At 34.9% G+C, this 15,964-nt stretch overlaps 1 protein-coding gene across 5 annotated transcripts in view; it reads left to right on the top strand.

The window, feature by feature from the left end:
• The window catches only part of phka1b (phosphorylase kinase, alpha 1b (muscle)), a 49,956-nt gene that overhangs the window by 14,141 nt on the left and 19,851 nt on the right, over positions 1–15,964 (top strand). For 2 of the 5 annotated variants that reach the window (XM_009295578.5, XM_073936042.1), the window contains exons 5-18: positions 229–311; positions 391–471; positions 559–657; positions 743–889; positions 3,094–3,147; positions 3,261–3,383; positions 3,464–3,559; positions 3,698–3,805; positions 6,454–6,532; positions 6,669–6,803; positions 9,370–9,479; positions 12,895–13,039; positions 13,121–13,199; positions 13,287–13,357. In XM_009295578.5, coding sequence (XP_009293853.2) covers positions 229–311; positions 391–471; positions 559–657; positions 743–889; positions 3,094–3,147; positions 3,261–3,383; positions 3,464–3,559; positions 3,698–3,805; positions 6,454–6,532; positions 6,669–6,803; positions 9,370–9,479; positions 12,895–13,039; positions 13,121–13,199; positions 13,287–13,357 — 1,410 coding nt within the window. Of the gene's footprint in view, positions 1–228; positions 312–390; positions 472–558; positions 658–742; positions 890–3,093; positions 3,148–3,260; positions 3,384–3,463; positions 3,560–3,697; positions 3,806–6,453; positions 6,533–6,668; positions 6,804–9,369; positions 9,480–12,894; positions 13,040–13,120; positions 13,200–13,286; positions 13,358–14,358; positions 14,409–15,964 lie in introns of all 5 variants that reach the window. The other 3 variants (XM_073936043.1, XM_073936041.1, XM_073936044.1) reach the window with 3 other exon arrangements.

Raw genomic sequence — 15,964 nt, 5'->3', positions numbered from 1 at the left:
GTTGCACAAATGTCTTGTATGTGTGCACACACCTGGCAAAAAAAAGAAAAGAAAAGGTCTTTCTGATTCTGATTCTGAAAAAAAAGTGATGTTGCAAACTGCAGTACACATTTGTTTGTCACCGGTGGTGCTAATAACAACAATTCCTGAATTCTGCATGAGTCCAATTAAACCAATTAATTTTTGTGTCCCATAAAATCATAGATTTTCACCACTTCTTATTTGCAGGGCTGAATATCGTCTATACTCGTGATGAAGTCGATGTTGTCCAGAATCTGATTTTTTACATCGAATCTGCATACAAAGTAGCGGTAAGCACCATTAAGCTGTTCTGATATGTGTGGATTTTGCATACTTTGCATGGATATTAAGGCTGGAAATGACCCTCAGGATTTTGGAATGTGGGAACGAGGAGACAAGACCAACAAAGGGATCCCTGAGATAAATGCCAGCTCTATCGGGATGGCAAAGGTAAAATGATTTCACATGTCTAACAAGTGTCAAATAATGATCTCTTCATGATACAATAACATGACCTCTCGCTGCGTGTTTATTTAGGCAGCTTTGGAGGCCTTGGACGGACTGAACCTGTTTGGTGCCAAAGGAGGCCCAGAGTCCGTTGTTCACGCTTTAGCTGACGACATTCAGCACTGCAATGTAATAAACTTACCTTACGGGGATCACATAAATGTTTCCTGAAAGTAACAAATTGCTTTTCTCTGTTTAAATGTTTTTACATTAGTCTATTCTCAACTCCATGCTGCCGAGGGCATCAACATCTAAAGAGGTGGACGCTGGAGTTCTCTCCATCATCTCTTATCCAGCGTTCGCAGTTGAAGACATTGATGTTGTTAATATCACCAAAGAAGAAATCATTTCAAAGCTTCAGGTGAATGCTGATCAGATATAGTTATCAGTTAGAGTTATCGTCTTTGATTTTGCTTTAGTTTTGTTTTATGCACCGACTATTGAGATCTGTGTGTGGCATTTTAACATTTTGGGGGATTTTGGTCGCATAGAATTTCTACAGCAGGGATTCCCAAACTTTTGAGCCTCTGACCCCCAAAATAATAATTCCAGTGACTCGTGACCCCCGTTATCCTCAGAGGTGGTTATAAACATACAAGCATTGCACACAATGGTGCACACACATGAATAGGCCTACATAAATACAAGCATATTGACAATACAAAAAATTGTAACAGTCTAACAATCATATAGTTTTTTTTTTTGTCATGTATTCATTTGTTTAATTTAATATTAACCCCATGTAATGAGACTGGTGGTGGGCACAATGTTTACTGCACAGAGCTATTCTTCGCATAATTTTGGAGTCCGTCACTTAAAGATCATCCTCTATCTTCTGGTTTTTTTTTTAAAGTTTATTTTTAATGTACATCAGTGACGTAAAGGTGTTAAAGTTTACAATGGTGCTGTTAAATCAATCTGCCACAACTGATGCTATTAATATTAAATATTACAATTAATATTATTCATATAATTTATCCCAGGGGTCGCATTCCAAAGGGGAAAAAATTTAAGGTATGTAACTAGTAAATACTATTTTTATTTCTGTATGTTATGGATAAGATATCGTCAATCTAATAATTTAATCATTCATTCATTCATTTTCTTTTTGACTTACCTGTAGTCCCTTTATTAATCTGGGGTTGCCACGGCGGAATAAACCACCAACTTATCCAGCATATGTTTTTACGCAAAGAATGCAACCCATCTCTGGCAAACATCAATACACACTCATTTACACTTATACACTATGGACAATTTAGCTTAACCAATTTACTTGTACCACATGTCTGTGGACTTTGGTGGAAACCGGAATACCCGGAGGAAACCTACGCGAACGCAGGGAGAACATGCAAACACCCCACACGAGGCTTGAACCAGTGATTTATTTAAATTAAATAAACTTTAATTTATTAAAGACATGCATTTCCCACAGGACTTTGTTCATAGATTAAGAGGTGTTTACATGACATAAAGGAACTGGAAAACATATATGGCTGTTTGGCTGTGCATTTACACTACATGTCAGTAGGATTTAAAACACTAGCATTGAAAATTCAAAAATATTTAAACGCTTTTTTGTAGGTTTCAGAAAATGTGTAAAGAACAAAAATGTGATCGGTTCATAGGCAGGAATAGGTTTGACTACTGGGTGATTGAGTGTGTAAATTAATTAAATGATTGATTAAGTTTAGGAAATTTACTTAAGATAATTCATTTATTTATTTATTTTCTTTTCGGCTTAGTCCCTTTATTAATCTGGGGTCACCATAGCAGAATGAACTGCCAACTTATCCAGCCTATGTTTCCCCACATGCATCCCCTTTCAGCTGAAACCATCACTCAGGAACATCCACACACCCACATTCACACACATGCACTACGGACAATTTTAGCCTACCCAATTCACCTGTACCACATGTCTTTGGACTTGTGGAGGAAACCAGAGCAAACCCACGCAAACGCAGGAAGAACATGCAAACTTCATACAGAAATGCCAATTGACCCAGCCGAGGCTCGAACCAAAGGCCTTCTTGCATTTAGGTTACAGCACTATCTACTGCTCCACCTCATCGCCCCACTTAAAATAAAATAAACATAAATAAATAAAATAGGCATTAAATAAATAAATAAATAATATTGTATTTGTATAAATAATTTAATTGTACTTTGTGTATTTTCAAATATTTGTAAACTATTAATAATATAATATAATATAATATAATATAATATAATATAATATAATATAATATAATATAATATAATATAATATAATTGTTAATATTATAAAATTATATAAAAGTAACCTTTTATATTAGTCTTTGTTACACCTTACATGCATACTAATAACAGTAATTTTTGTACAATTACATGTAACTGACCCCAAAACAAACTCTATTCCTAATCCTAAAATGTAAATGTTCTTACCTACATTATCCAGTACAAAATGTAGAATGGTATTGTAAAGAGTACACCATAAAATAAACTGTGTCCAAATAAAAACGTGCATTTTTTTCCTAGATGCCTCATTTTACAGTGTTTATTTACCCCTGTACTGTCACATAGGGCAGATATGGATGCTGTCGCTTTCTTCGAGATGGACACAAAACTCCCAGGGAGGTAAGACCACACTTATAGTACTTATAAGACAAACTACATCATTTATTTTTATATAGCCATCTTTTGTAGAAGCCATTACATCTCATTATCTCTCAATCCCTGTTTTGAAAAAGGATCCCAATCGACTGCACTACGAGTCATCAGAGCTGAAGCTCTTTGAAAACATAGAGTGCGAATGGCCGCTGTTCTGGACATACCTCATCCTGGATGGCATTTTTATCAAGAGTCCAGAACAGGTACACACACTTCACCATACACAATAAATGACTGACTTTTTTTCAGAAAACAATGCTCGGCTTGTTCCTACTTTATTTAGGTCCAGGAGTACAGAGAGGCTTTGGACGGCATTCTCATCAGAGGAAAGAATGGATTACGATTGGTCCCTGAACTATATAGTGTTCCTCTGGATATGGTACGCCACATTTAACACCAAAGCATTGGATTTTGTGCTGTTATAAAACACCCGAAGTCAGGTTCCTGGTTCATCGATTCTCTCTGAGGTTTACCAAAGGAAAATGGACTTTCACCCTGTATGTGTCATTTCATCTAGGTTGATGAGGAGTATGTAAATCCTCACACCGTGGAGAGAGCGCCAGTGGGCAAGTGTCCACTGAAATGGGGCCAGTCTCTGTACATATTGGGTAACCTGCTGGCAGAGGTACAGTAAATTCCACAAAATAAAATCGCTCTATATGGTAATGCCGTACTGTAGCGTTTCTCAATCGCTTCTCTGAGACCTTTTGAAAAGTTTATCTCTCTTATGAAACACAGCTGTTTTAACATTCAGTTCATTTCAGTTCAGTGTATTAAATAATATTAAGCAGCACTAATGTTTCAACATTTATAATAATAAGTATAATGATACGTGTGTCTTTGGCAGGAAATGAGCATATTACAATGATTTTTGAAGGACCATGTGACAACATGGTGACTCTTTAAAGTGTGGCACATTGAAATTGCAAATGAAATTGAAAAACATAATTTTTCAAAAATCTCCATATCACATAAAAAAGTTAACTCTTGCATGAGGTTTGTTTGTTTTTTTGGACTATTTGAAAACGTTATATTTTAAAAAACTTCAATATAAATGTACACTGTTAACAATTTCCTGTATTAACTTACTGTAAATCAATTACAGCAATAATACTGTATTTACATTTACAGCACAATTTCTCTTGCTATATATAAATGTACTTAAAAGAAATGACTATGTATTTGACTATGCATTTGTGAAAATAAAAGCTTTCTTGAGAGTGATACAGCAGGCAGAATAGAAGCTCTAATGCATTTCACAGCCCAAAAGGGTTGATCTGTTAATACAGAAAAATCTGAATCCATAATTTCCGTATAACTTTGTACTATAACCTCCTTGAAACAACTAATATGTGACTGCTCCTATGTAAAACGGATTTTGTTGTGATTATTGTTTGTATAGCATGCCTCCATCTCCATTGATTACACTGTAAAACCCAACAGTCAACTTTATCAAATAAAATGAGTGTAGTTTACTCAAATTTGACTGAAAGTTAATTCTACTCATTTGAAAAGAGTTTTGGACTCAGTGTTGAAGGTAATGAATTAATTAAATACCTCATTACTTTAACTTAAAGGGAGTAAGTGCACAGTACTCATATACATTTACATCTACATTTACATCGTTTTTTAACTCAAATGATTTGTTGCAATCGGTTTCCTCAAATGGTTTGAGTTGTCTTAATTAATTTGGTATTACAGTTCTCAGTTGGTTTGAGTTCTCTTCATTTATTGGCTTTTACTGTGCTCAAACTGCTTCATTTGCTCAAAGGGATTAAGTTCAAAGGGATTGAACTTCAAACAGTTTGAGCTACCTTAACTTTTTGGGTTTTAAAGTGTAGGTATACGCAGGGTGCAAATTACAGGGGGGTATGGGGGGGTCTGACCCCCCTAACTAATGCTTGATCTCCCCTGAAGAACAAGATGTATGGGGTGGTCTGAATTTTAATAGTTAAGAAATAATGTGCTCTGATCAGTATCTTAAATAATATCACTAATTTAAATACTAGATAATGTAAATGCACGTCTCACCACCCCTATAATAGTTCATACCATTGTGCATTACATGTTTGCATCAAAATATAATTTAGTCATTTGAATCCAGCAAATCTAGAGCACCAACAGACAAAGTAAAGGGGGTCACGCACCAGAAGCGCCACTCAGCGACGCACAGCATCGCACCACACAGCGCCATGCATTTCAGAGTTCTAAACATAGGTTTCGATCAGGGTACACAGACCAGCGCCGTAAGTCGGCAGCTGTCCGCGGCGCTAAGTGGCGCATCAGGTGTGCGACACCCTTAAGCGTCAACAAAACATGTTTCTTGTATAGTGGGCATTTGTACTGTAGGTGTCCATAAAACTAGATGCATAGTTTGTATTTTATTATACGCTTGCTCGCACGTGGAAGTTGAACAATGAAATAAAAAATATTTTTCATAGTCATCCATTAATAGGTCTATTTAATATTACAAATGTCATTGAGAACCACTCAATATCTTTCAAAACAAAAACAAAAGTTTGATTAATAAAGTAGATTGAATTAAATAAATAGTAATTGAATTAAATAGATAACTTTGGTTTACTGAAGCATATTACCGAACTTAAACAAAGTGACCTCTGGCCTTGCTCCTTCTTATCTGCTCTCACTTCTGCAGATCTATGTGCCCTCCAGAAACTTGCGTTCTGTGAATGAACGTCGCCTCGTGGTTCCATCCCAAAGAGGGAAGAAATCACTTTCGCGAACGCTCACGCTAAATCTGCCCAGTTGGTGGAATGAACTCCCTAACTGCATCAGAACAGCAGTCACTCGCTATTTTCAAGAAACGACTAAAAACTCAACTATTTAGTCTCCACTTCACTTCCTAATCTGCAATTGCCTCTCTGGATATCACACTAACTGTACCCAAAAAAAAATAAAATAAATAAAAATAAAAAAATAAAAAAATACTAATACTACTAATACTTGCCTTCTTAGACTTTACAGACCTGAAACTTGCCTATAGCACTTATCCATTGTTGCTCTTATAGTTGTGTAAATTGCTTCCTTGTCCTCATTTGTAAGTCGCTTTGGATAAAAGCGTCTGCTAAATGACTAAATGTAAATGTAAATGTAAATGAAAAACTTGACCCCCCCCCCAAGTATATATATATATATATACTTATATAACTTATATAACTTATATAACAATCGATTGCGTTGATTGAGTTACCTTAATTTTTTGGGTTTTACAGTGTAAATGTCAAATAACAAAATGTTTTTTTGCCTTTACAGGGTTTTTTAGCACCTGGAGAAATCGATCCTCTCAACAGGCGCCTCTCCACTATCCCTAAACCTGATGTGGTGGTTCAAGGTAACATCTGCAGTGTTTGACAACAGCTTAATGTGGGTTAATTAATTTAGAAACTTGGGTTTGTTGTGGAATCTATTATATAATCATTCCCTCTCACAGTATTTACACTGGCCGTCTTCCATTCTTGTGCTTTCAGTGTCAATCCTGGCAGAAAACGATGAGATTAAACATCTCCTGCAGGGCCATGGCATTGACTCTGAAACCCTGGAGGACATTCACCCAATCCGAGTTCAGCCCTCTAGAGTCCTCAGCCACATCTATGCCAGACTAGGTGAGCTCAGAGTAGAGGAGATCAGTCAGATTGAAGTAAAAACACTATCATCTTTATGTCTTTTCACACCTCTTTGGAAAAAAAGAGGTTTATTTTACCTCTTTAACACCTTAATACAGTGAAATGAGTGACCAAATGAGAGTCATTTATGAGAGATTATAATATTTCCTTAAAGGTAATATTGTTTAATGAGTAATTTTTACTTGGAGATATTTGAAGATCACAACACTTTGTTTCACGTACATTTTACCCTTTGTTTGTTTGTAAGTTTTACTCAAACAGTGCAATACTTAATTAAGCCATGCTTTTACAGTGTATGCTTTACCTAAAAACATCATAATAGTTCTTGCAAAACAGAGAATTCTGATATCATTTACTGACCCTTCATGTCACAAAACTTGAGCTTCTGTCTTTTATTAAACACAAAAGATATTCTGAAGAAAGCTAAAACCAGTAACCATTGACTTTCATAGAATTAGTTTTTCCTACTGGGTAAGTTCAACAGAAAAAAAGAAAATCAACAATGTTTGGAACCACTTGAAGGAGAATTAATAGTAGTGATGACCAGATCTGATCACATGATCATGATCAGTCCTGATCAATTCAGACTCTATCGGAATTGGACGTTGCCTCCAAACCAGGACTCGAATATATATATGTATATAAATCATATCTTTACATTTTAGCACATCTATTTTTGCGGTGGCACAAAGTTAGACCTCTTTCGTTACTTCACACAGAAACAGCAATGCATGTGGCATGACATCACTTTGTTGCAGAGACGCTATTGGTTAAATGGGAGCAAAGAAGAACACGGAAGTTGCTTAAAGTGGAATGTGCGAGTATGTTTGCGGTCTGGAGGTAATATAAAGTTGATGACGACAACTTTGCCATGGCAAACTGTGAGATAAACTTGGCATTGCAAGAGGTGGAAAGGAAAAGGCTATATTTAACACAACAAACCTGATAAGACACCTCAAAAACAAATGTAGAACCTTGATTTAAAATGTTTTCTCGCCACTTTTTCTCAGAGAAAGCTCTGCCAGCTCTTTATAAGAAGATTTCTGACAAACTATTTGTCCTGTTATAAGATGTACCCCATGTTTCGTTCACCACAGACACATTGAGTTTGTCCGTAGCTTCTATGTCTCTACTAAGCATTTATGTATTATAGAAGTATCAGATTCCATTTCGGTATTGGTAGATATTCAAAATCAAATGACTTAGACACTGACTTGAGTGCAAAAAACCTGATCGGGACATCCCAAGTAAATAATGTGTAAATTTTCATTTTTGGGTGAACTATCATTTAAATAAACAGCACAGTACTGTTACAAACCATAACGTAAAACCATAGACTGTAAAAGACATGTAAAAGTATCCGTGACATCACCTATTGGTTTTTGAAGAACGCAAATAAAGCAACAAGTAGGCATGACCAACTGTTGCCATTTTGTTCGCACATCATTGCACTCACCGGGGATACCAAATAAGGGCAAAGAGGCGGAGTGTGAGTGAAGCTACAGACACCTACATGCATTTACAGGCATTTTGCTTGGACAGGCTTTTCTTTGGGAGAAACACTTAATACTTCCTTACCTGCGACTTGTTTGTGTTCTGACCACATGTGCTTAGCTGTATACTATATCAATAAAGTGTTTAGACTTTTAAAAACACTGTTGTAACACATTGAGCCACTCAGCATTGTCCTTATGACGTTTTTCTACAGGAGGAAAACGCAAATTACTTCCAAACACTTCAAATATAGTCTGTGTTAGTAAATGCAAGGCTATTGATGAAATCCAGGCATAAAACTGTATGACAGTGTTTCAGATGACTGTTCTAGAGCCTACAGCTAATTAATCTGTCAGATTTTTTAGTGCATTACAGTTCTGAAGAACATTATGAGTGGTAAATGATCTTAAATAAAACAAATACATTTATTGATACGGTGTATAAGTAGTGTATAAGTAATTTCACTCACCTGGGAAATGGAGGCAACTTGAATGGTTAGTGAGCAAAATTAAGTGCACACAGCAGGCTATAGTATCTGATAACTGTAGGAAATAATTCCAAAAGGCAATTGACTGTGTAAAGCCACATAAAACAACACAAAAATACGATGTATATGCCGAGTTCAGCAGCTAATCAGCCGGAAGATTTAGCTGTCTCTCAAGTGGCCACGGCCTTAATTATGTAGACTTAATAAAACACCCCCTCACAGTTGTCATAAATAGTAATATCAGCTTTATGAACCAAAACCAGCTACTGTACCAGGCTGTAAACAAGTTTTTATCAGCTGTAAAATTGGCCAATTTACTATTGCAGTCAGAAAACATCTGGATTTCCTGGAGCCAGCCCCCAAAGGCGAGTCGATGAATTGCAGTTTTAGTTAATTCAACAGTCCAGGTTTTTTTTGTATGAAAGTGTCATTTTGCATATAAAATGATGTTAAACAACAGAAAAATATTCAGACTCATGGCAAGTTACTACATGTAACAACAAAAAACAGAGATAAAAAGCATTTACAAACTGAACAAAATGCTGTCAATTTTTTTTTTTTCAGGGCGAAACCAAAGGCTGGGACTGACTGGACGACCGTACCGGCGTATTGGTGTGTTGGGAACGTCTAAATTCTACATTATTCGCGACACCATCTTTACCTTCACACCTCAAGTATGTAAACATGCGAATTTGAATTTCTTGACAATTATTTTAATAACCCTGAACCACAAAACCAATTATAAATGTAAATTGTTTGATATTGACATTTATACATCACCTGAAAGCTAAACAAGCTATCCATTGATGTTAAAAAACAACAACATTTGATTCAGCTGGAATCTGAGGCTTCAAAAATAATCTAAATACTGAGAAAATCACATTTAAAAGTTATCTAAATGAAGTGCTTAGTTATGCATCTTACTGATCAATATTTTTGTTTTGATATATTTATAATTGAGAATATATAAGATATATGCATGAAACATGATCTTTAGTTTAATATTTTTAATAATAAAGAAAAAATCAATAATTCTGACCCGCACAATGTATTTTTGACATAATATTTAAGGTTTTGTGGTCCAGAGTCACATATTACATGCTGTATTTATTAATAGCATGGCAAATTAATATAAGTCTGCCCATAAAAAAAATTGATGGGAGAAGAATTTAAAAACAACAATATAGATGTAGCAGCTTATTTCCATAATAAGCAACACAGTCTACATAGATTGGCTCTAGTTAATAATAATGTGGCAAGCTAATCTGTATTTACTTCATCTTGTGGTATTTTTAGACAATTTCAGAAATTGCGTGGAAAAAAACTCTTATACCACACACTCTGAGTTTTTTGTGTCCCTTCACACAGCAGTTCAAGAACAAAATAGGTTAAAGGGAGAGTTCACCCAATGGTGAAAATGTTCCAATCATTTATTCAACCTCAAGTGGTTTCAAATCCATTCGACTTTCTTTCTTCTGTTAAATGTAGTTTTCATTTTACCTTGAAACAGTTGACAAACGTGTTTCAAGGGTGATGAAAGTCTCAGCACGATGTCTTCACTCCTCTAGTTTGTTTAGGTGAGAGTGTCGAGTGGCAAAAGAGAGAAGGGTTTGCATGAAAATGGGAGTTTCAGTACATGCACACGCTGATTTTTTACAGAGGCAAAACAAATACAGACACAGGGGAGACAGTGACTATGTTTACATGGACATCAGTAATCGAATTATTTGGCTTAATGTGAATAAGGCAATAATAAGATTAAAGTGTTTACATGAGTGCTTTTTTGAATGTTCCTTTCATGATCCCGTTTTACATGTTATAGCACTTTATTGGTTTAAAATCTTTGCATCATTGCCGCACTATCCACATTTCCTCTGGAGTTTCATGCAATTTCGGGTGTTTCATTTTTAATTTGTCGACTTTAACTGCAGTTTGGGATTTTCACCAAATCCATTCTGGAACATTTCATGTATGCCCCTATGACAAATGAGAAACTGGATGCGAGGAACTGCTGAAAGAGTGTCGTTTTAAAAGAATTTGATAATATAACACACTGAATGGAAGAAAAAAACGTCAGCATTTCTCGGTAGATGCAAAGACTCGGTAGGTGTAGAGACAAGTGTCAAACAGCCATGTGTATAAAGACTATACTGTCACAAAATATGGCGAAAAACATACGTGGCGAAAATCCTACATAATTGTAATAGTTTGAGCTGTTTACATAATTTTATTCAGAGAGCAGCATTTACAATGGATCTTTTAGTCCATAATATTGTATTGATATTACTGTAAACATAAATAATTTTTAAATAAATGATGTCTTCAAAAAACTAAAAGAGTACTGCTGACTATACTACCTAGCTGTGCTATCTGAATAAACATAAACAAAGAACACTGATCACACACTTACCAAATCTGCATACGTGCCAACACGCCCGTTTTTCCTGGGATTTCTGACCCAGATTTAGTGTTTTGTCATATTTCCCCCAGTACTGGACACAGACACATCCTAATAATCAAAACCAACAGGAGCCGCATCATTTTTTAAAAGAAGACGAGTGAAAAATCCGGATTTCATCATTTCTAGATGTGAAAAGCTCTTGGATAAAAAAATGTTCCTTACAAATATATTTTTTTGTCACATGTTAGCAGACCACTGTAATCCACACATGTGGGTCCACATGCCAACTGTGCTCTCATCCCGGGAAATGGAAACAAAACCTTGGTTGCAGCACATTTATAAATGTAACACTGACAACCCATGTCTCAGAATAATTCTTCTTTTTCCACTTGTTTTAATTACGATTGGCAACACAACTTGGTGTCTCTCTGCCGTCTGAACACTGTAACAGATAAAAACTTCGAAGCTATAATATACATAATGATCTCAATGCTGTGATGTTGCTTCAAAATTTTGTTTCAAATCGTACGAATTTGCTCAAAATAATGCAAAAACAACCAATTTAAATTTTTTTTCATTAAATATATGTGTCCTGATAGTGTTTATAGCAATGTGGGACACATACAAGTGAAGTCAGAATTATTAGCCACCTTTTAATTTTATTTTATTTTTATATTTCCCAAATTACTTTTTAATAGAGCAAGGACATTTTTACAGTATGTCTGATAATGTTTTTTCTTCTGGAGAAAGTCTTATTTGTTTTATTTTAGCTAGAATAAAAGCAGTTATTAATTTTTAAAAAAACATTTTTGGGACAAAATTATTAGCCCCTTTAAGCTAATTTTTTTTTTTTTGATAATCTACAGAACAAACCATCGTTATACAATAACTTGCCAAATTACCCTAACCTGCCTAGTTCACCTTATTAACCTAGTTAAGCCTTTAAATGTCACTTTAAGCTGTATAGAAGTGTCTTGAAAAATATCAAGTAAAATATTATTTACTGTTATCATGTCAAAGATAAAATAAATCCGTTATTAGAAATAAGTTTTTAAACCTATTATGCTTAGAAATGAGCTGAAACAATATTCCCTCCATTAAACAAAAATTGGCGAAAAAAATAAACAGGGGCATTAATAATTCAGGGGGGCTAATAATTCTGACTTCAACTGTATATGACTGTCAATATGTCACAAAATGTGTTTTGGTGTTTTGTGACCTTTAAAGTATGGTTTAGTGTTTTCACAACAAATGTAAGCTAAAGCACATATTTCCAAAAATCCTCTGTTGAATTTAGCAGTTAATCACAATTGTTGTGAAGATGAGTTCAAGTGCATAAAGCAATAACCACTTAAATGGTGCGGGATATGTCAGATACGTGAGATCATTTGATTGGTTAGAAGCTTTGATGAGAAACTAAAGTATGAGGTGATGTCGAAAAAAATCTTTGATCCATTTAGGTGGAAGTAGCGAACTGCAAGCTTTGGATGTTTATATCTTTTTAAACAAATTTTGTCACTGTTTTGGAGCACACTGGCTTACATATTTTACTTAAGACTAAACATACTGATACTAACATCTAAAATACTTTATTTTGATTTCACTGGGACTTTAAGTACATTTTTATATCAAAAATGGTTTGACAATCTCAGCTTATCTACTGGTTTTGATCCTGATTCAATGTCCAGTTTGTTGACCACCAAGAGTTTTATCTGGCCCTGGACAATCACATGATCGTGGAGATGCTGCGTGTTGACCTCTCCTACCTGTGCTCTCACTGGAGGATGACAGGACGACCCACTGTCACCTTCCCCATTTCACACGGCATGCTCAGTGAGTGACCTCAACACACCGGACATATGCAGGAAACAGCTGTTCATTCTAAGAGACTCATTTGGTTTTTGTCCTTTGCAGGCGATGATTACAAACAAGTTAATCCTACGGTTTTGGCAACCCTCAAAAAATTACAAGATGGTTATTTTGGAGGAGCAAGGTAATGTATTTAAACAGATCAGAACAAATCTAATCATTATCACTCACCCGAAGCAGCCTGAAGACCAATCCTTTTTTACAATTCAAGGGTTAAGACTGGAAAACTGACTGATTTTCTTGACACCTCCTGTTGTGCTCATCTTACTTTCATGGACTGTGGTGAGTGAGCCACCAGAAGCACGTCTGATGCTCATTTTTAAGACTAATACCACAGCCGCTAGTTCATCCAAAATTGAGGACAATTACTTTCTTTCTTCTGTGAGCACAAAAGGTTTTCTAATTTATTTCTTTTTTTGAAAAATTGCCACTCGCCGCTTTTTGTCTTCATGATGAAAGCCAGCTGAGTCCACGATTATTTAAAAATATCCTTTTGTGTTCCAAGAAAGAAAGAAAAGTACAGGTTTTTGGAAAGAAATCATGGGGAACAAATGAGGGTTTTTATTGTTGGGTGAACTACCCTTGTGAACATGACGTGTGCTTGCTTATTTGTATTGATTTTGCCCCTCAAACCATAAAAGCATTTGTTTAAAAAAAGCTATACTGGCAGATAATGTAATATTACAAAAAAATTAATTGTTAAAAATATTTTTAAAAACATACACTTGCAAAAGTTTATGTATTAACTTTCATTTTTACCTTAATTTAAAGTGCATTTTAAGTCCAAAACAATTTTTGTCACGCTTTAAAGAAGATTATTTACACTGAGGTCTTACAGGCCATTTACACAGAATGCATGTCGTCACCTTGGAATTGAAAGTTCTATCTGCGTTCGTGATTTTGAGTTTTTGAGCTTCAAAGTTTTTGCATTCCATATAGCAAACAATATGTGTGTAACAGTTTTTTTTATACATTAACATGACAGAGACCCTAAATGTAGTCTAAATGTAAATTATCAGAGTTCTTTTACATTTGCAAATTAGAGTAAAAGAAAACACGGTAAATACAGACCACTCTAAATCAGAAAAGTCTTTTTCCATTTGGAATTATAAGGTTCTATCTTGCAGATCATTCATTGAAGCATTACTTAACAAGAAACACAATCAAAAATATATAACTTAGTGTTTTAACAATATGATGATGCTTGAGAAAGTACATATTTTTGCTTTCTTTAATATTTATTTGATGTTTTAGGATGATTTTTTTTGTTTTGTTCAAATTAGGCATACAAGACTGTGCTAAATAGTTTGTCCAGCGCAGCTGTTAATTTTATGTAATTATTATGGTCATATTTATTAAATTGCATGCTTTATTTGAACTATTGAATTATATTTATTAAATTATATGCCCCCGTATACCTGGCAAATTGTTGTTTAATAAACACTGTTTTACTGACTATGTATACACAAATAAAACTATTTCACATTTAATATTACACTTTCTATTAATTGTTTCTTTTTCAACAATGTAAAATTTAACATTTTATCTCAATGTCAAAAACGCTTCTAAATCATTACAGTAACATACATCTCATTTTTGTGTGGTGCGGCATTATTTCGCTCACTCTGATTTTGTGTGATTTTTCTCTTTCTGGTCTTTACCGCTGTCAATGGAGCAGTTCGGCGAAATGACAAAGAAAGCTGATCCTGATTGGTTCTTGTGCATGCATTAAAAAGGCTGATTGGCTCACAGAAAGAACCTTATAAAGTCAAGCTGGAATTCGACTTTGCAGATAAAACCTTTTTTTGTTTTTTAAACAAAAACACTTAAAATGTAAACAGCTTAATCATGACATAATGTAAATATGTTCTCATTTTAAAAGAATATGTCAATAACTCAATGTTGACAAAAAATGTCGGATGGACCTTATAATTTTAAGGTCACGATTTGTCCTATTTGCTGCATTTACTTTTTTTCGGTAATTGCGTTTGATAGACATGTGCGACCTTTGCACTCGCATCTCTCATCTTTTGCATTGCCTCGGACATGAGCGCTGTTTTTTAGATTGATAAAGTTTAAAGAAGAATTTTAACTTTTACACACAACAGCACTCATCAACACTTTAAGTTCAAAACCAAATACTTCCCTAATATTTAGTTGGCCTATACCTTCCGATATATGAGTATGTTTGACTCCGCAGTATTCATATAAAAGTATTTGAGAATTACCTGGCTGTTGATGATATACCTGGCTATTACCTGACATTTGATTCGAATATACCCACTTACTTCAGCATGTGAATAAAGAAGTAGTTCCAATGGAGAAATGAGACAACCTCACGATTTATTGAACAACTTTTTCTGTGCATTCACACTGAAGGCGGCAAGAAAGTCAAAGTTTGCTCTGGCTGCCCTAGCGGCAATGCTGTCTGTCTTTACTGCTCCGATGGTGAGAGTGTCAAAATTCACTACATTGATTTCATATTTAAAAGGGTTGTTGCAGTATTTAAACAGATCAGATACATTCGCTCATAAATGGTTTCTAGCATGAACATGTTGCGTGCCTAATTCATTTACATATGGAAGATCAAGTTGTTGCTTGTGGTGTGGGTTTGCTCCACAATATGTGCCCATATGTTTGAAACATTCTGTAGTAGCAATACTGTTTTATATCGTCCTTAAAGTTAGCAGGAGATTCTCGCTTTTTTAAAGACAACAAATATGACATTAATGCATATCAACTCGCTAGTAACTTTTTAAAATGTATGTCCCTGTATGAAAACTTTGTAAATATCCGGTGACCACAATAATCAAACCCTTGAGAACAACTGTGTTTGGTACCAAAGTTCACATTAATGTGTTCTCTTAAATCTTCTTAGGCTGTGAATTT

This window comes from Danio rerio, chromosome 21 (assembly GCF_049306965.1).
Source record: "Danio rerio strain Tuebingen ecotype United States chromosome 21, GRCz12tu, whole genome shotgun sequence".
Taxonomy (NCBI): Eukaryota; Metazoa; Chordata; class Actinopteri; order Cypriniformes; family Danionidae; genus Danio; species Danio rerio.
The sequence above is the reverse complement of the archived record's forward strand: the minus strand, read 5'-3'. Positions and strand labels throughout refer to the sequence as shown.